The sequence below is a fragment of the Taeniopygia guttata genome, chromosome 29 (genome assembly GCF_048771995.1).
Source record: "Taeniopygia guttata chromosome 29, bTaeGut7.mat, whole genome shotgun sequence".
Classification (NCBI taxonomy): domain Eukaryota; kingdom Metazoa; phylum Chordata; class Aves; order Passeriformes; family Estrildidae; genus Taeniopygia; species Taeniopygia guttata.
Window position 1 is genome coordinate 5,269,966 of NC_133054.1, and position 19,878 is coordinate 5,289,843.

Below are 19,878 nucleotides of genomic sequence, written 5' to 3' on the forward strand. Positions count from 1 at the left end.
GAAGCTTGTTCTACCCTAAATCTTGCAAACTGGCTCCCAAAGAGTATAATTTACATTTGGCTTTTCCTACTTTGATTACACACCAGAATATTCATTTGTGTTGATGGATTATTATCCAGTTTTGAACTTGACATGTTAAAAATCCACAATTTATTTACACAGTGAATCCTCAGTTACAGTTACTGCAAGACTACATATCAAAGTGTATTTCTAAGATTCTGCAGAGTATTTGGAAATTCGAGCTGAATTTTTCTGATCTGAAAAATCACAGATAAAACACAGATAAAACCAGAACCTTGTTGTTGCAATTCCTTTACCCCCTCTATTGTAAATGCAGACTAATCCAATGGGAGGAAATGATGATGTCTGACTCAATTCAGAAGGCTGAATTATTTCTTTATTAGAACTATGCTAAAATACATTAATATACTATATAAAAGGAGGATACTAAAACTACATACTACTTTCTCTGACTCTAACACAACTCGTGACCCTCTCTGAGAGTCCAGCCCCAGGTGGGTTGGATTGGATTGGGTTGGGTTGGGTTGGGTTGGGTTGGGTTGGGTTGGATTGACCACCAGGCTCAAACAATCCTCACCAGAATCCAACCAAACACTCACCCCAGGTAAACAATTCTCCAAACACATTCCACATGGGAAAATCAAGGAGCAGAAATAGAAATTGTTTTCTCTTTCATTTCTCTCTGTGCTCCTCTATGGAAAATCCTGAGAGGGAGCGAAATGTGCTGCCACACACCTCCACTGGGCAGATTTCTCCAGGTGGGCAGCGTGGGGGTCTGAGCCTCTTTCCCCTCCCTGCACAGATTTGGGTGAACAGCCCCCACACGGCCAGTGGCTACTACACCATCTACGACAACGAGACCCTGCAGGCCGACCACTTCAACACCCGCCTGAGCTTCGGCGACGCGGCGCAGACGCTCTGGGCCCGCACCGGCTACCTGGGCTTCGTGCGGCGCACCGAGCTGACGGCGGCCAGCGGAGGTGGGGCTGGCACCGGGGCAGGGACACGGGGCATTGCCGTGGGAGGGCACGGCTCACAGGGACATGGACAGCTCACAGGGCATTCCCATGGGAGGGCACAGCTCACAGGAACATGGACAGCTCACAGGGCATTCCCATGGGAGGGCACGGCTCACAGGGACACGGGCAGCCTGGGCATTCCCATGGGAATCTTGTGTGGTTTAGCCAGGGCTTGCACCTGGGCACAGCTCACGAGGACAGGGGCAGCCTGGGCATTCCCATGGGATTCCCATGTGGTTTAACCAGGGCTTGCGCCTGGGCGCAGCTCTCAGGGACATGGACAGCCTGGGCATTCCCGTGGGATTCCCATGTGGTTTAACCAGGGCTTGCAGCTGGGCACAGCTCACATGGACAGCTTGGGCATTCCCATGGGACTCTCGTGTGATTGAACCAAGGGCTGCACCTGGGTTGATCCAGGCTGGGGGTGAGCAGAGGGAGCAGCCCTGGGGAGAAGGGTTTTAGGAGCTGGACATGCTCCAGGAACCCCCTGAACAGGGGAGGAGGGGCTGCCCCTCTGCCCTGCTCAGGTGAGACCTCACCTGCAGAGCTGCCTTCAGGCTGGAGAGGAGAAGCTTTTTTAATCAAAATTCCATTTATTTCCCCTCCTCTGCTCTCTCCCCAGAGCGCCACGATGCCCTGTATGTTGTGGGAGCCCTGGATGAGACCCTGGAGCTGCGGGGGCTGCGGTACCACCCCATCGACATCGAGACCTCGGTGTCCCGGACCCACAGGAGCATTGCTGAATGGTAAAACAGTCCTGGGCAGTGGGGCCATCCTAAACCAGCTGAAATGTAGCAGTTTAGGCAAACATGCAGGGTTTAATCTGAAAAAAAAGTAGGGAAATTCAGGGTTTTTTGTGTTGCCATCAGCACTTCATACACCTGATTTCACTTCTGCAGATGAGAACAGATTCTATGTTTTCTGACAAGCCTTAGTTCAACACAGAGATGGTGATTTCCTTCTCTGGGGTGTAAAGAGCCATTTCTGAGTTGGTGACAGCAGCACTGGGTTCCTGTCTCATACCTGTATTGCTGAGAAAAGTCTGATTTTTGTCACATCAGGACCAAGTCATGTTGCAGTTAGGTTGGAAATACAACCCAAAAAGGAGATGGTATCCATGTAAGGATACAGCACTGGAAACTTTGGATCTTTGTGGCAGTAACTTGGTTTTTGTGTCGTTTTTCCCCTGTCATTTCAGTGCTGTGTTCACCTGGACCAACCTGCTGGTGGTGGTGGTGGAGCTGTGTGGCTGCGAGCAGGAGGCTCTGGATTTGGTTCCTCTGGTCACCAACGTGGTCCTGGAGGAGCATTACCTGATTGTGGGGGTGGTGGTGGTGGTGGACCCTGGAGTCATCCCCATCAATTCCCGAGGCGAGAAGCAGCGGATGCACCTCCGGGACAGTTTCCTGGCGGATCAGCTGGACCCCATCTACGTGGCCTACAACATGTGAGGGGAGCAGAGTGATCAGGGTGCTTGTGCAAGTGAAGCTGGTGAAAATTACTAATACTTGAGCTAAAGTTTGAGGTTGCTGCCACATTCCCTCCCTCCTGTCCTGGGGGTTTCGGTCCTGCTGGGGTGAAGGAAATGGGGGAAGCAACAGCAAACGTTTGTAACAGTTTACTGAACCATGAGCTTTAGAGAACTGCAAAGGGGGAAAGTGTGTGAGCTACCCAATCCCCAAGGCCTTTACAGTAGTGTTACTTTTTCACCCGTTGTACATATTTGTATTTTTATCTAATCCCAGGTTAGGATTCTATAAGGGGTGGGTTTATTTAGTTAAGATAATAAACTATTAAGAAAAAGGGTCATCAGAGTTCTGCAGTTCCCTACTCCATGATCTCATTTGTATCTGGAGCTGTTCATCCCACGGGATCACACAACTTATTGACAATTGTGCCATGACCAAATCAATAACTTACAGAATCAGAGTTACTTATTCATATAGAGATTTCTGGAATTTAAAAAGAATTTTTGCCTATATTTTAAATATGTAAATATTATTATACATAATTCACTTAGATAGCAAATTAACTTGGCTAGTGAGGACAGCTGAAGGTTGATGTTTTTAAGGACAGGTGACTTTTGTGGTCCTCAGCATCCTGGCATTGGCTTAGACACAATGTGAGATGCTCCCGCCTTCCCCGGGTTTCTGATTTCATTTGTGTCTTTATTCTGGCCAGAGCCCTTTGGTTTTGAGGCACATCTTTCTCCAGGAGGCTGAATTCAGCATGGAATTGGGGAGAAATGGCAGGGCAAGGAAGGAGCTGAGGGACAGCCTCATCCTGTGGCTCCAGGTGTGGAAAGGAAATCCCGGTGAATTCCCTGCTTTTGCCATTCCTCTGGGATTCCTTCAGCTCCCTGAACTGCTGTGAAGAGGCTTTAGTGGAAACTGGGAGCAACCAAAAAATGCTCTCCTCAAAGCATTCCCTGAAAGAATTCCAGGTTTAAGCCAAGACACAATTTTTCTTTTACTGGAGGATCCAGTAATTCTGGCAAACACATTTTTAAATAACATTGTGAAAGCTCTTATCCCAGCCTGTGTCAGCTCCAGCATTAGGGAATGGGAAGAAAGAGAAACCTGAAAGCAGCAAGTCCAAGTTCTTCCTGCTGGGAAGCAGGGCTGGGAGAGAGCTGATGGTTGAGCTTTGACTCAAAATTATCTTTTTTTTTTTTTTTTTTTAATTCTTCATCTTTTAACAGCAATTACACTTCTCTGGGTGCTACTGTATGATTTTGGAAGCCTTGGGAGCTGCTACCAGATCCTGCAACAGGGTTTTTTTTTTTTTTTGAGTCAGATGTGGAATACAGTGTAAATAAACTTTTCAAATGTTCCAGATTACCTCACGTGAAGTTTTTAGGCAGTTTTTAAAAGGTTGATGGTGTGGACTTGGAATATCCTGTGGCAGTTACTGGAACAGAGTCCAGTGGGTCCACGAGCAAACCCCAGCTGTGTCCTTGAAAAGCTCCTGCTGCATCCTCGTGGCTCCTCACACAGCAGGAGCTTTAAAACTCAGAAGTTTCAAATGGTATTTTTGAAAAATATTTGGTGGGGGAATAGGAACTGGAAGTTTTGTGGCAGGTCTGGACTTAAGGTTCTTTGCAAACACTTTGGGTTTCAGGGGCACGTTTGGGAACCTTGTCTGTGTTTTCCACAGTATCAGCCAACACTGCAGAACATGCACAAAACCTTCAGTATATTTAGTTTTAACAAATTGAACACAAAGTGGGGACCGTGGCAGGTCAAAGACTAAACCAGTTGGTCCTGCAGCTAATTTTGGGTGTAAAGTGCATTTTCAGCCAGAAAATTCCTGGTTTTCTGTGTTTTGTCACTGTTTTTGTGTTTCCTGCACAGCCCAGGCCTGGCCAAGCAGCTTCACTCCAGTGTGACCTTTCCAGGGAAAACTGGTGGTCTTGAACCTTTTTCTTTACTCAAGCCTTTAGATAAATTGTCTCAACAAACATTTTTTTGTCCACTGAAGTAGATTTTAAGTCCAATTCCAGGATTGTCTTTTATTTTTATTCGTGGTTTTTCACAAATAAAACAACATGTGGATGAATTCCGTCAAATGTGGCAGGTGAAATTCCTGAAATGGCGTTTTTGATAGTGACTGGATTGATCTTTTGTTTTTTTCCCCCTTATTTTTTGGTTTGGATAGGTACTGATAGCTTCCTATGGTTTGAGTTTTTTATCTTGCAAGTTCCCTGTGTGCTCCAAATCTTCCAGCACGTTCTATTCCTGTGTGCTGGAGAAGTGCAGGACACAGCCCATGGGATGAGAGAAAGTTCCAGGGACGCTGCTCAGTTTGGCTTCCCTGAATTCCCCGAGTGCTTTGAGAATTTTCTATAAATCCAGGAAGGATGGAGCTGGGGCTCTGGAATCCCCAAAATTCCAGCTCTGTTCAGGATTTGAGCCTTCCCCAGGTCATTCCTCTCTAGCTGGGGATGAGCTTTCCATATTTTTGGGGAACAAAGCAAAATCCTTCACTCCAGACATTGGCAGGTGAGCAGGGCTGGGTGTTTTGGTGTTTTTCCCAAAAAACAGCCTCTCCCTCCAGTGTGACTGCAGCTGCTGGGGTTGCACAGGGCACATTATTCCCTTTTTTTTGCCCTTGGGTTCCAGCTTAACTGCAGTGAAAGTGAAAAACTGGGAATTCTTCCCACTGGACTGAAGTGTATTGTGTGTGTCTCACTGTTTCTGAATCTTCTCTGAGCAAATGCTGTGGGAACGGGGCAGGTTTGTCCTTTTTTGTTAGAATTTGCACTTCATTTCTGGTTTAAATCAAGTCAGCTGTGTCCTACTAACTGTCCTAAAATAATGTTATAAAAACCAGATCAATTTTAGCCCTAGATGCTTTTTTTTTTTTGCTTTTATTTCTGTCAACCTCTTTCCCATTGTCCAATCCAGACTCCGGCATTCTGTAATTATGTATAAAGGTTTTATTTATTTAAAGTTAGATTAGCTACATTTTTAAATTTAACACCTGGCTGGACAGTGTCCCATTAACGCATTGATTGTGTTTCCTTTGTCTTGTGTTAATAAATATTGATGCCTGGTTGCTTGTTGAGTCCTTCCAGCGCTGTTTCCATGAAGGAATTTTATTTTTAAGGAAGAAAACGTGGGTTAAAATTGATCCTGGGCTTAGGGAGAACTTGTAAGTATCTTGTATTTTTATATTTTGTCAGTTGTGTGGAGAGGTGTTGGAGCTCTGGGGTGTGAAGGAGCTGGGCTGGGCAGTGTCCTGCACCTGTGACTTTGGGAATCTGAATTTTTGGGATCAAAGCAGGGAGTGGAGCTAAGGAAGGGGCTGGAGAATCCTCAGGGAGCTGGGAAAGGGGCTCAGCTGGAGAAAAGGGGGATCAGGGGGAATTTCTGCTTTTGCACGACTCCCTGACAGGAGGGAACAGCTGGGGGGTGAGTTTGGGATTTATCCCAGGGAAATCAGGGGGAATTTCCCCATGGAAATTGGAATTAGAAATTGTTATTAGAGCTGCCCAGGGAGGGTTGGAGTGCCCGTCCCTGCAGGTGCCACTCGGTGCTCTGGGAACAAGGTTGGATTCCGTGGTCTCGGAGGGATTTTTCAAGCTGAGGAATTCCCAGATCCTGTAAAAAATCCCGTTCCTGTCCCTAGAGGTGCTTGGCTGCAGTTGGTGCTTTTCAGGGAACACTGAATTTCCTGAGCTCCCCAGTGATGGCTGAGGAACTGTCCCATGAAGGGAGCCCCCGGCTGGATCCCAAAACCTCACTCTTGTGAAAAACGCCAATTATTTGGGTTTTAAAATTTTAGAAGTTTAATAACAATAAAATGGTTATAATAATAATAATATAATTAGAGTAATAAAGTTTAGAGTTAAGAAAATTACAAGATAATAAAAAGCAAAGAATTACGGAGGTCCGGATGCTCTCGGACACTAAGTCACCAAAAGCATGTCTTGTGAACAAAGGAATCACCTTAAAACAATACACTGTTGCATATTTATATATCCTTTGTGGTTATGCATACATTTTATTTAAAACAAGAACTGTCTGTTGTTTTTCAACTTTCCTTTAATCCCCATGGCTCTTCGAGTCTGAGCAAGGCCTGAAGAAATTAGCTTCTTCTGATAAGAAGCCATAAATTCCTCTGCTTTGGAAGATTTAGGTGTTCCTCGGAGCGAGTACCTCATTCCTAAAAAGAAAACTCTCCCTACATACACAGTCTCTATTTTAATATGTTGTAACCTAAAACTGTATTTAACACACTACTTAAGAGAATTAATACAGCATAACTTTCTGACATGACACATATAATATTGACTGTAATATTTGCGAAAAGCCAATCATAACAGATGCATTTTTCACACTGTGATCCTAAAATCCTCTGTGGAATAAATAACCCCGAGAGGGGCCGAAGCCCTTTAGTGCCACTTCCTTAAAAACCCCGCACTGAGGGGGTGAGAAACGGCCGCTAAAACCCGGCTGCACCGCCCTTTGCCCACGCTTGGGCGCGGGGTGCTGGGAATATCGGGAATTTCGGGGATATCGGGATTTTCGGGAATTTCGGGATTTTCCCGGCGATCCCCAGCCCAGGGCGCGGCGCAGCGCGGCCTCCCGCCGGCGGGGGCGCTGTTGCCGCGCCGTGCCCGCCGGCGGCGCTCCGCCGCTGCTCTCCGTGGCGCGGCCGGGCGGGGCCGGCTCCAGGCGGCCGCTCTAGCCCGGCGCCCGCGCGCTCCGCGCCGCTGGGGCTCTATGGCGGGGGCCCCTGGGCGCGCACTCTATGGTCGCGGCCCGCCCCCGCCGCCGGCGCCGCTTCCCTGAGGCGGGACCGGGCCGGGAGCGGGGCCGGGACCCGGCGGCGGCTCCGGCGCTCCGCACGCGCGGCCCCGCGGGGCTCTGAGGTAAGCTCGGGCTCAGGAGGCCGCCCCGTCCCCCCCCCTGCTCCCGCTCCCTCGGCCCGCCCGCCGCTGCCGCTTCTTCCCCCCCCACCCTCCGCCCCCGCGGGCCGTGAGGGGAGGACGGGCACAGGCCGCGGCCTCGGCCGCTGCGGAAACCGCGGGGAGTTCCCCCGCAGCCGGGCCTGAGGCGCTGCCCTGCGGCCTGGGGCTGCTGCCGGGCCGGGCCGGGGCGGATAAAGCTTCTGGGCGGTGACAAGGGGAGCCCCGGGTCCCGCTCCCCTCGGGAATGGGGGAAAGGGAAAGGTGCTCTGGGGCTGACGAGGGTCCCGCTCCCCTCGGGAATGGGGGAAAGGTGCTCTGGGGCTGCCGAGAGGCTCCGGCCAGCGGGAGCCGCGTCCCCGAGCCCTGCCCGCTGACCAGCTCGGCTTTATCGATAACTAAACCGCCGTCAATGGGCGTCGTTACCTGCCCTCTGTGAATTTTCCCCCAGATCCGTTTCTGAGCCTTGGCTTCCAGCGCTCAGTGAGGATCGGGTGGATCCAGGGCGGTGTAAATAATAGAAATGATGATATAAATGATCTCTGGGGTGTTTTTCTCTCCCGGCCATCAGATCCCTGATGTGGATAGAATATTGACGTTTTTAGGCTGCAGCGTTTATTTCTGAAGCTCCTGTCAGGGGATGTTCCTGTACAGGCTGGGAGTGGGAGAAATCCTGTGAGGAAAATGCTCCTGGAGTTTTAAGGAATAATTTTGTGTGTTTGTGGAACGGAATCTGGAGCACTGACTGGGCACCTTGACTGGAGACTGCTCACTTGCTCTCTGGTCGGATGTGCTGCCCTTTTACTGATTTCTGAGGAAAAAAACAGCATTCAGACCCTTTCTCTACTCAGTTTGCAAAACAGAACTTGGTTTCTTCCTCTGTAGCATTTTAGGCAATTTACAGAATTAGGGAATCAGTGGGAGTTGTGGGAATGGGTTTTTCTTTTTTAATTGATGCTCCTTGAGCACGTCAGGTGTTTCTGGTGGCTTTGCCTGGTGGTTCATGCACACGGAGGGTGTCTGTGAACTCTGAGAAATGAAATGTGTCCCAATGAACTGTGACATTCCTGTTTATGTTTCAGAGGAAGGTGGATTTGAGGCTCAGGTTTGAAGTAGGATGAGTTTTCTTGGCTGGAGGGAGATGAGCCCAGAATTTTAGGAGTTCTTAAAGCAAATTTCCTGAGCTGCTGTTGCAAAATCCTTTCAGTTAAATGACTTTTGGAGGTGGAGCTGCATGGAGACTTTGGGTTTACTGTGAAAATTGTCACCCTTACCTGTCTGGTTACCAAAAAGTGGTGTTTGTACAGATTGGGACGATAAAACCTTGGTGTTGCTCCTCTCGTCAGTGCTCTGTGACAGCAAAATTCTGCCTTCACCCCAAAGAGAGCACCTGCTTTCAGCTAAAAAAATAAAATTCAGCTGTCAGAGCAGTTTTACACAGGGGGTGACTTGGGTATTATTCTTTTTGGTGCTTCTTCTTAGAGCTTCAGACCTGCAGGTTGAGGTTTTTCCCCCATTCCAGGGGGAAATTCCCAGTTTTCCAGCTAAATAAAGTTAAAAGCATGGGAGTCTTGTGTGACACTCGTGTCCCCAGAAGCTGTGAGGTGCAGGATGAATTTCCATCTTGTTGCAATCCTTGCTAAATCTTTTTATTGCCTGATGTTGGATGAATAATTGAATATTCCAGAGCAAGCAGAGACGAACTAAACTCAAAACTCACATTTCTAATGGGAAATACTTTATCTTTTATTCCTGTAAGCAGAACTTCACACCAGTGAGAGAAAGGTCAGCAAAACCCTCTGTGCTTTCCCCCTGGGGTGTTTCTTTGGGGTGATTTATTGGTTTCACTATTTCTTGCAGGCTGTTTTGAGTCTTTCATGGGACAGTAATGTAGAAAAACTAATAGCAGAGAGAGCGGGGAGGGCAGGCTGTGGTTTTGCACTACAGAAATGAACAGAAGTTTCTGCAGCACTGGAAATTTATTGTCATTTTTGCTGCTTCCTGGATTTCGGTTTGAGGGGCCCTGGTTACATGGGACACTTTGCAGGGTGCAAAATGTAGATCTTTCCTTTATAAAAGCTAAAACTCTGTTTGAGGACAGACAAAGTTGTGTCCACTGCAGGTTTGTCATTAATTCTGCTGATAATCTTGAAGTGGTTGATGTTTGCAGCCACGAGGATGTTGGGAAGGCTGGGGAAGGTTTGGGCTGGGCTGGGAAGGACACACGGAACCCTGGATTTGTTTTGGCTGGAAGAGACCTTAAGGAACATCTCATTCCACCTCCTGCCATGGACAGGGCCACCTTGCACCATCCCAGCTTGCCCCAAGCCCCATCCAGCCTGGCCTTGGGCACTGCCAGGGATCCAGGGGCTTCTCTGGGCACCTGTGCCAGGGCCTGCCCACCCTGGCAGGGAGGAATTCCTTCCCAAAATCCCATCCAGCCCTGCCCTCTGGCAGGGGGAAGCCACTCCCCGTGTCCTGGCACCCCAGGCCTTTGTAAATCCTCCCTCTCCATCCTCCCTGCAGCTCCTTCGGGTACTGGAGAGGCACAGTAAGGTCACCCTGAAGCTTCTCCTTTCCAGGCTGAACAATCCCAATTCTCCCAGCAGAGCTGCTCCATCAGTCACAGTCTCTTGTACCAGCCAGCAGTTTTCTCCCTGCAAAGCCCTGCTTTGGTGACATTTTGGGGGTCTGCAGCAGGACCTTCAGAGCAGTGAGGGTGCAGGAGCAGGACTCTGCTCTTGGTGGACTCTTCCCCCCAGGAGCCTTCACTGGGCTGCGTGCTGTGGTTGGGCTCAGCAGGGAAAAATCAATGACTCACATTTCCACAGAAAGAAATGTAATTTCCAGTCTCATAGCAACTGTCCTTTCAACACTTTCAAACCTTCTGTGACAAAATGTTTAACACTCACCCATCAGCTTTTAATGCTCCAGGCTGGTCCGCCCACTCCCCCCAGCTGAAACCTGCATTTGTGCATCCCTGAATCCCCCAGAATCCGAGGGGGGATGCTGGCAAGACGTTGAACAGTTAAATATAAAATCTTAGACATGAGAGAAGTGTTGCTGACTGCATTACATCAAGACAGAGTGACTCTTAAAACTCAAAACTGTGTTCTCTTCACTTAAATGATTTAAGTCCCTGGTTTGTTTTTATACACCTTCAGATAGTTTAAAATAGGTTTGGCTGGTGGCTTGGCTAAAATATTTTTGGAAATTATCTTACTTAGAGAAAGATATTCTTTAAGTATGAAGAATCTTGATTTTCTTCCTGAATCTTCCTTCAAATGGAAAGCAAGCAGGGTTAGATAGGCTATTAGGAATTGGATATTAATGGGATTATAACAGGATGGTGAGGCCCTGGCACAGGGTGCCCAGAGAAGCTGGAGCTGCCCCAAACCTGGAAATGCCCAAGGCTGGGTTGGACAAGGCTTGGAGCAACCTGGGGTGGTGAAAGGTGTCCCTGCCCATGGCAGGGGGTGGCACTGGATGGTCTTTAAGGTCCAAACCCCAAACCCATCTGTGATTCTGTGTCCTTCACAGCACAGACCAAACCTGTTCTATTCCCATGCTGCTGTTCCCAGGCCTCGGGAGGTGCCCCCAGGTGTGTCCTTCACCTGCCCAAACCCCCAGGGACGAGCAGGGCAAGGTCCCACCGTGTCCCCTCACACCGAGGAGGCACAGAAGGGCTCAGGGCATCGATGGGAAGTGACAGAAATCCAGGCTGTGCCTTAATAACAGCAAAAAGGGCAAAGAGCTCATTCAGCACACCCCAGTGAGCCCAGAACCATCAGGCACCGAGGCTGTACAGCACTGCTGGAACTGGGCTCCTGTCTGCTGTCCAAATTACTGACTGGATTTAACTGGTTTTCTCCTAGCTGATGATGGAAGAGGTGCACAAGGGCAGCGGCAGCAGCTCTGTTCCGTCCCAGCCCTCAGCTGTACAAGGTACAACCCTCCAGGCAGCTCAGCTCTCTCATATTGCTCAACAGGTAAAGCCTGGGCTGGATCGCAGCAAACCTTTCAGGGAGTTCAGAGCCACTTTTATGGGCCACGAACTGTAGGTCCATTCTTGGAAGCACACAGAGAAGAAAAAAAACAGAAAGATGCTAAGAAAAATGTGTTTGGTTGATGGTGGGTGACATAAAATTAATTTCAAAGTGGTTAAAAGCTAATTTTTTGTGTTTGTACAATGCAGAAGTGCAGCCCAGGAATAAAATGAGGGCCTGGTTTCATTTTTTCCTTAGAAAAAGCATTTCCAGCTCCTTTTGTAGTAGCAGCAATCCTGGGTACTCAGCACCATGGAAACCCTTGGATTTTAGCCCAACATGAATATATTTAATCTAATAAACCAGATGAACTTGCAAATTTGAGATTTTTCCTCTAAGGTAACATCCCTGTCAGAGCTTTAACCTGAGTCCCTTAGAACTGGTGAAAGAGTGAATCCTTCCAGGAGGGTTTTCCTGGGAAAAAACAATGTTTAGCAGCTCATCCACTGTTTATCCTGTGGAGGCAATTGGGATTTTGATGCAAATTTAGATTTGGGAAAGGAGAGAGTATCAGCTGCTGTCCTGGAGTTTGTTTCCAGGCTGATTTCCTGATCTGTTTTTATATAAAGTTCTGACTGTCCCTTTATATTGTGAGTTATGATACAAAAGTAGCATTAAATGGAAATTCAGCTGTGTGTATTTTAATGATCCCTTCATCTTCTCGTGTATTTCAGATTAACAAAAATACTGAAGGAATTTCATTACAAAAGTGCTTATTTCCTTACAATCTACATTCATAACTTGAATTATTTTTGTTTTGGGAATATATAGAAATATGAACAATATAAACTGAATTAAAGTGTAAAGACTCATGCAAGTTCAACATCAAAACTACAAACTCTCTAAGAAGCTGAAGCATTTTCATGTTTTTAATATGTTGCATAATATCACATATTTGATTATGTGACATAATGCCACATTTGATTTTTTCTCCAAAAAAAAGGAAGTAACGAACTGTTTCAGCCTTTTTCATATGCAAATAATATCTATAAAAATGTGCATCTTTAGAGGTACTTCTGTGATTTAATTAGGATTAAAATAAGCTGCTAATGGTTTTCTTACACGTGTTGCACTTCCTGAGTCCTGTGGCACAAAGGTTTTTACTGCTGGTTTTTGGTCTGTTGTAGATGTCTCTCAGAGGTTCCCTGTGGCACAAAGGTTTTTACTGCTGGTTTTTGGTCTGTTGTAGATGTCTCTCAGAGGTTCTGCTCCCCTCACAGTGGTTCAGCTTCCTGGAGAGCAAGTCCAGGTCCAGGGAGTCATCCAGACAGCTCAGTCCTCCTCTGTCATCCACTCCCCTCAGGTGCAAACTGTGCAGGTAACTCCAGAATGGCTTTGAACACCCCACATCCGCAGTTCTGTAGGTGAGAAGATGTGAAAAGATGTGTGGAGGCTTCTGTGAGGCAGCTGCCTCTGTGCCCTGCTGTGAGAGACGGTGACCAACCCCACGGGATCCCTCATTCGGGCTTGAAATTCTTCCTGCTGGGAAGTACCTGTGGAGTCAAAAAGAAATTTGATGTCACCTCCCTTCATAGAAAAATCCAATCCACATCCACTCCCTTCATAGAAAAATCCAAGCCACATCCATCCATCCAATCCAGTCCTGGTGCCCTGGCAGTCAGCTGGGGTCTGACACCCAAAGGAGGGGAGTGAGGACTAACAGAATCAATCAATAGTTAAAATTAGTAATTAAGACTAAAATCCATTTTAATAATTTTAAAATGGATTAAAAGGAGTGTCTGTGCAAGGTGGAGCTGTGTGAAGGGGGATGAGGTGCTGGGTGCTCTCTCGTGCTGTAACTCCCTTTCAGTGGTACCCAGGTCTCTGCCTGTGTCTCTTACTCCCTTGCCATGTGATTTTTGTGAGATCCCTCGCAGGAGGTACCCAGGGAGTTCAGTGAGTCTGTTCTGCTCCTCTCAGTCCCTGCTGCAGAGCCCCTGGGGACCTGGAGTTCCACTGGGAAACCACTGGCAGCTGGCAAGGGAGGAGCTGCCCTAAAACCAGGGAATTTGTCCCTGATCTTGTGCCATCCTCTCCTCACACCTCACTAAATTGATAAATCATGAGAAGCAAACCCAGCAGGGCCCGTGAGCTGTCACTGCTGTAACATCAGAGCAGGGAGAGCAGAACGTGGCACTGCTGAAAGCACTCAAACATCTGCATTGGCTGCTTGTTGGTGCTCCTGTGTCTGTAAAGTCTCTTTCCTTTTCCCTCCCTCTGAGGGAATAAACAAATAAAAAAGTCCCTGACTGGATTCATTCCTCTTCTGTAATTTATGAACACTGTGGCCTTGATGGGGGCAAAAACAAAGTACAACATGAGCAGGTTTTTTTTCCCTGCTGATCATGGGCTGCTCTGTCTCTGCAGTTCAGTGAGAGGCTTTTCCCAGAGCTCTGCACTCTGTTACTGGCACACAGATAAGAACAAATAAATGTTTTGTTCACTAATAAGGTGCATCAGTGACAAAATAACACTTTGAAATGGATGAGCACACAGTGGAATAATTAAAATTGTGGATAGTACTTAGCATATTTACTCCCTGATATGCCTTTGCCTTAAATATTATTTTCATCAGACTTTAACACTCTCACCAACAAACCCCACAGCTCCTCCTCTACATACAAGATTCCAGGTGCTTTCTGTGTTTGTCCTGTGCATCAGTGGTGTTGCTGTTCCCTTTCTCACCAGGTATCTTCCTTGTCTGAGAGTGAGGATTCTCAGGACTCCTCAGACAGCATCGGCTCCTCGCAGAAGGCTCGGGGCATCTTGGCTCGTCGTCCATCCTACCGGTACGGCTGGGATAAAAACTCTTGGTGTTTTTATTTGAAACCTAAACAACAGCCCCTTCCCGTGGTTTTCAATATTCTGCTGCCCACCAGGTTGTTTCCTTTCCCTTGAAACATGCAGTGAATCTGTTCATGCACTGAACTTCCTGAGCCATCGTTACTGTGAGGAAACTTTGACTCCACGAACTGGAGATTGGCCTCGGCAGGATTTTGTAAAGGGCAGAATGTTCACCAGCTGTAGTTTTACTCACTTGTATCATTTTACTGAAGTGAGGAGTGCAGTCAAATGTCAGACTCCTTTTTTTTTTCACAGAAAAATTTTGAAAGATCTTTCTTCTGAAGACACACGGGATAGAAAAGGAGATGAGGAAAGCCCTGGGGTCTCCACTGTCACCTCCATGTCCGTTCCCACACCCATCTACCAGACAAGCACTGGACAGTACAGTACGTTACCCAAAGTATCCTCATAGTTTTTCTTCTGCTTGCCTCAAAATACAGATTTGAGTAAGATGAAGGACAAAAGTTGGTTATTATCTAGTAGTCACTTAAGTTAGTACATAGAAGTAATTGGTATCTACAGACTTCAGATGAACTCGGTACTCTGTAATTTTAATTTTTGCACATTAGGACATTTAAGAGTGTTGGTATGGAGCACACAGCAGTGTTCTTTGCTGGATTTAACCCAATACATCAGTGAAGACACAAGAGATATATAAATTTTTTTTAATACATATGTATATTATAGGCCACACTAAAAGGCTCCTGATGTATCAGAGAGGTAGAAAAAATTAGGATTTGTTCCTTTGATGTTCCCACTCGGTGTTTGTGGTGCTTCACGCGTCCTGTGAGGGTGGCGAGGCCCTGGCACAGGAGCCCAGAGCAGCTGTGGCTGCCCTGGATCCCTGGCAGTGCCCAGGGCCGGGCTGGACAGGGCTGGGAGCAGCCTGGGCTGGTGGGAGGTGCCCCTGTACGGTCCCTCTAGGACACTGTGATTGCCCTGCATTTGCTACTGTGCAGCTACAAATCCCTTTGTGCATGTGCCTTCCCTCGCAGTTGCCATCGCGGCCAACGGGCTGCAGCTGGCAGGGCCGGGGGCAGACGGGGTGCAGGGGCTGCAGACTCTGACCATGGCCAACGCCGGCGCCTCCCAGCCCGGGACCACCATCCTGCAGTACGCCCAGACCTCGGACGGGCAGCAGATCCTGGTGCCCAGCAACCAGGTGGTGGTGCAGAGTGAGTACCCGCTGTGGGACGTGGTTACACCCCCGGCACTGTGAGTGGCACCTGCTGACCCCCTTTGTGTCCCCTAGCTGCCTCTGGGGACATGCAGACCTACCAGATCCGCACCACGCCCACCACCTCCTCCCTGCCCCAGACCGTGGTGATGACCTCCCCTGTCACGCTGACATCCCAGAGCAGCAAGACAGACGACCCACAGCTGAAACGAGAGATCAGGCTGATGAAGAACAGGTATGTGCCTGCACCTGAGCTGCTGGCTTGCTGAGTTGGGGTTGGAAAACACTTCCAGGGTCATAAAGACCAACCTGTGACAGATCTCCACCAGAGCACTGAGTGACACATCCAAGGATGGGCACTCCAAACCTCTCTGGGCAGCCCCTGCCAATGCCTGACCATCCTTTCCATGAGGAAATTCCTCCTCATGTCCAACCTGAACCTTCCCTGGCACAGCTTGAGGTCATTTCCTCTTGTCCTGTCCCTGTTCCCTGGGAACAGAGCCTGACCCCCCTGCCCCTGGCTGCCCCTCGTGTCAGGGAGTTGTGGAGAGGGAGAAGATTCCCCTGAGCCTCCTTTTCTCCAGGGTGAGCCCCTTTCCTGGTTCCCTCAGGACTTCTCCAGCCCCTTCCCAGCTCTGGATATCCTCCAGCCCATCCGTATTTCCCTTGCACTGGAGGGGTCCCAGCAGTGTCCAGCACAGAGGGGCAATCCCTGCCCTGGTGCTGTGCCACACCACGCCTGGCACAGCCCAGGTGTCCTTGGCCTCCTTCCCCACCTCAGCACACCTGGCCTTGTGGGAGATTGTGACCCAAACATGGGAACTCTGAGCCAGACGTGCTCCCTTGAGTCTCACAGTGTGGCTAAAGCAAAATTGGGATTCCCCTGCAGAGTGCTGCCATGTGTGTTACCAGATCCTGCTGAGTTTCCTGCTCTCCTCAGGCAGTTCTGGCTCGGTTTTGTTCCTCGCTGCAGTTCCAGCTCTCTCTATTGATCAGTGTTGTGATGTTCAGAAAATAGATCTCACAACTAAAATCAAGAATTCTGCTTCTCTCTTGCAGAGAAGCTGCCCGGGAGTGCCGTAGGAAGAAGAAGGAGTATGTGAAATGTTTGGAAAATCGAGTGGCTGTCCTGGAAAATCAGAACAAAACTCTAATTGAAGAGCTAAAAACTTTGAAAGATCTTTACTGTCATAAAAGTGTGTAAGAAGAGAAGGTAAAAACCTTTGGGAACTGGTGAAATATCAGAGGAGATTTTTTTTTTATACTGAATTTTTTTTAACTAGATGAAAGGTCAAAAATGAAACTTTTCTACCTAGATTTCACAGCTCAAAGACTCTATAGATTTTCTTTACAACATGTTGGTGACAAAGTACAAAGAGGAAACAAGAAAACCTCACCAAAATTCCTGCTGGCACAACTGGAAACTGCTAAATTCAAGACTGCAGCTGCAGCAGAAGGACAGTCACGTGTGGCAAGGCAGGTGATGAGAGTTTCTTTGAAAATTCCTATGAATGCCTCTAAAAAGGGAGGCAGAATTTGGTTACAAAAAAAAACCAAAACCATAAATGAAACAGAATCCTTGCCATAGCTGACATTATTAGTAACATTTATAACCAGTGTATGTTTTGTTTTCTTACTCTTTTTCAAGCCTTTTTCCTTCAGTTATTTGTCTGTAAATATTTTTATTTTAACCTGTAAGGTGATATTTACAGGTGCAGATGAGAAAAAAGCTGATACTTTGCTCAAGGTATAAATTATGTTTTTACTCTTTTCTCAGATGACAATTTAAAAAGTTGGGATGATTTTTTTTTTCCCATGTTTGCTGTGTTTATCACATTGGGAAAGGATCAGAAGGCAGCAAGAGGCCTGGTCCTGGAAATGTCAGAGGCACAGAAAATTGTGTTGATTTTCTTAGAGAATTCAACATATCAGTGATTTTAAAGCACAGTGTGAGGGACAAGGACTGGTGACAAAAGTTCTGAAGAATTTCTGAGATTAAACTTCCGAAAGTTTTTCGTTTTGCAAGAGTTTGTTCTTAGTTCTGGGCATGAAAAACATCGATCTTTGAAAATTAAATTGAGCGTATCTACAATTAAACACTCAGTGCTTGTCCTGGCTGGGGATTCTCCTGGGCTTTGGAACATGAAACCAAATAGAAAAAAAATGATGTAGTAAAAATGGAAGATCTATACCAAAGGGTTATGAGGTTCTAATCTCTGATTTATTGCTGGAAGTAGTGCAAAATTACAATTTCCAGCCACATTTTGTAAGGTAGGAGCTATTTTGCAAAGTAATGGTATCTTTGTAAGCAAATACTATATTGCAAACAGGGAGATGGTTGGTATATTTTGTAGCTAAATTGTGATCTTTACAAAACCTGAAATTGAGTTTCTATACGTATTTTGACAGTTTATATCTTTCATTTTAGTAACCAAATGAAATATTTTGTGAACCAGATTTTCAAGGATATATTTTTATGGATAGTACAAAGTCAAATGAGATCCTCTTTGGTGTAGGAGATACTTGAATTAATTTTGTATGTCTTTAGGCAACTTGCAGAAAAAAATGGATCCTAAAGAGTATTGAGGGGGGGGGAAGAGGAAAAAAAAAAAGAAAAATTAAAGAAATAAGGGTTTTTTACTCCCCAGAGTTGACAATATCTGCACATTAGATCTCGTATCGGAGAGTCCAGTTTGTACAATTTGAATTTGTTTCAGGTGAAAATCAAACGCTTGACATGATCAGGGCTCCTTTACCTGGGCAGTCTCCATTCTTGGAGATGCCCAGAGCTCTCTGGCTGTGGTTGTGGTGGCCAGGCCGTGGTTGTGGTGGCCAGGCCGTGGTCCTGGTGGCCAGGCCGTGGTCCTGGGCAGGTGCTGTAGGTGACTGCAGTGCTTCTGGCATGAGTAACAAACCATTTCCATAGGTGGGATTGAATCCTGCTTCCAGTTCTGTCAGCAGGAATTACACCACGGACTGTGCTGTTCCACGGTGTTGGAGCTCCCTGTGTGTCGTGCTAGCTCAGATCTGGAATTCCAAGCTGTGCTCCCTCCCTGGGTGTGTCCTGCTTATCCCATAGTCAGTCAGTATTTTTGATTTTACTCCTTTGGGAATTCTGCAGCAAGCAGAGTTCTTTGCCACGAGGGATCGGCATTCCACAATCTCCTGGTTAGTGGGCTAGGAAGGGATATTTTTCTTTTTCACCCTGGAGTTCCAAAGTATCTGATTGTTGTGGGCACGAGTCCCAGCGTGTTTCCTTTAGGCCAGGCTGGAGTGTGACTCCTGGTTGCCATCATGTCAGGAAAAAAGCTTTGTGACACATCAGAAATGAGGTTGGGAAAAGTCCTAAGCTGAGGGAGCTGCTCCTGGAGAGGTGGCGGTGTTTTCTTGGTGGAATTTCAGGAAAATTGAACAGCCTGGAACTTGCACCTCAGAGAATTGGACCTTTCCTCAGCTGTGTGGGAGAGGGTTTGTTTGAGCTACAGTTCTGAACTGCTCTGGGAACTCTGTGGTAGCTGATCCTCACTGTGTTCTCTTTTTTCATTTTGTAAGATGGAACAAAAATAAACAAAAACTATCACATGTTAACTGTAAAAACCTGGTGGTCAGTTCTTCTCGTATCCAGCACCTGTCCTGCCAGACACACCAGGAGTCAATTTTTATACTCTGAAAATAGTGTGTTGGAAAGAACAGCTGATTTTTCATCTTGGGAATATGAAACAGTAACACAAGTTCGCTCTTTAAGCACTGATCATGAAGTTCTTAGTTTGGATTTACTTTCAAATCTCGATTTTAAAGAGTAAAATCTCATTCCTGAGGGTAAGAGATGCAGCATCTGATGCTGTTCTGCTGGTTGGTTCCAAACAGTTCGTGCTTTCCATGAATTGTAAATATTTGTTGAAACAATTAATGGTTGCAAATTTTGATCTTGGTAAATAAAGTCGCTAAAATATTATCATTCTGCTGGTCCCTATTTATTTTTAATGAAGTCAAGAGCTGCAGTGGTGGTGACCAGGTGTGAAAACCTGTGTGGGATCGAGTCATACGACAGCCAGGAATAAATAACAGTCAATTTTGGTGGATTAAGTGGCACGTGTACACACCTGCCAGTGCCAAAACTCATGAGTGCAGAACAGCTTTTACCTTCCTGCAGGTTTATTTTTACTTTCTTAGTTTTCAGTAAGCTGAGCCACAGTTAAGGTTTGGTTAATTAAATGGTTAATTAAAACCTTCCTGTGCTCTGCTGGTTTTCACCCGGCAGAGGGAGCATCTGCCCTCCCCAAGCCCTGGTCACTGAGTGTATTTACCCTTCTGATGGCTGGAAAAGCACAGAAATAGGGTGGGAAGAAAGTGTTTCCA

General features: G+C 47.0%; 2 protein-coding genes across 7 annotated transcripts in view; both read left to right on the forward strand.

The window, feature by feature from the left end:
* DIP2B (disco interacting protein 2 homolog B) overlaps positions 1–5,597 on the forward strand; it is a 61,673-nt gene extending 56,076 nt beyond the window's left edge. For all 3 annotated transcript variants that reach the window (XM_072919563.1, XM_072919564.1, XM_072919565.1), the window contains 3 exons: positions 824–1,001; positions 1,663–1,786; positions 2,239–5,597. In XM_072919563.1, coding sequence (XP_072775664.1) covers positions 824–1,001; positions 1,663–1,786; positions 2,239–2,491 — 555 coding nt within the window. In that variant the 3' untranslated portion in view covers positions 2,492–5,597. The remainder of the gene's footprint in view (positions 1–823; positions 1,002–1,662; positions 1,787–2,238) is intronic.
* A 1,573-nt stretch (positions 5,598–7,170) lies between these two features.
* ATF1 (activating transcription factor 1) lies at positions 7,171–19,474 on the forward strand. 4 transcript variants are annotated; one of them, XR_012052203.1, is made up of 9 exons: positions 7,172–7,416; positions 11,328–11,441; positions 12,688–12,816; positions 14,187–14,287; positions 14,598–14,728; positions 15,338–15,517; positions 15,595–15,754; positions 16,579–18,315; positions 18,356–19,474. XR_012052203.1 is itself a non-coding variant. In XM_030259504.4 (8 exons), exons 3-8 carry the CDS (start codon positions 12,688–12,690, stop codon positions 16,721–16,723), a joined length of 846 nt encoding a protein of 281 aa, XP_030115364.1. In that variant the 5' UTR covers positions 7,171–7,416; positions 11,328–11,397; the 3' UTR covers positions 16,724–19,474. The 4 variants fall into 4 exon arrangements, 3 of the variants coding, with proteins under 3 accessions (XP_030115364.1, XP_072775703.1, XP_030115363.1); XM_030259504.4 differs by having other exon boundaries at positions 7,171–7,416; positions 11,328–11,397; positions 16,579–19,474; XM_030259503.4 differs by having other exon boundaries at positions 16,579–19,474.
* Positions 19,475–19,878: the final 404 nt, after the last annotated feature.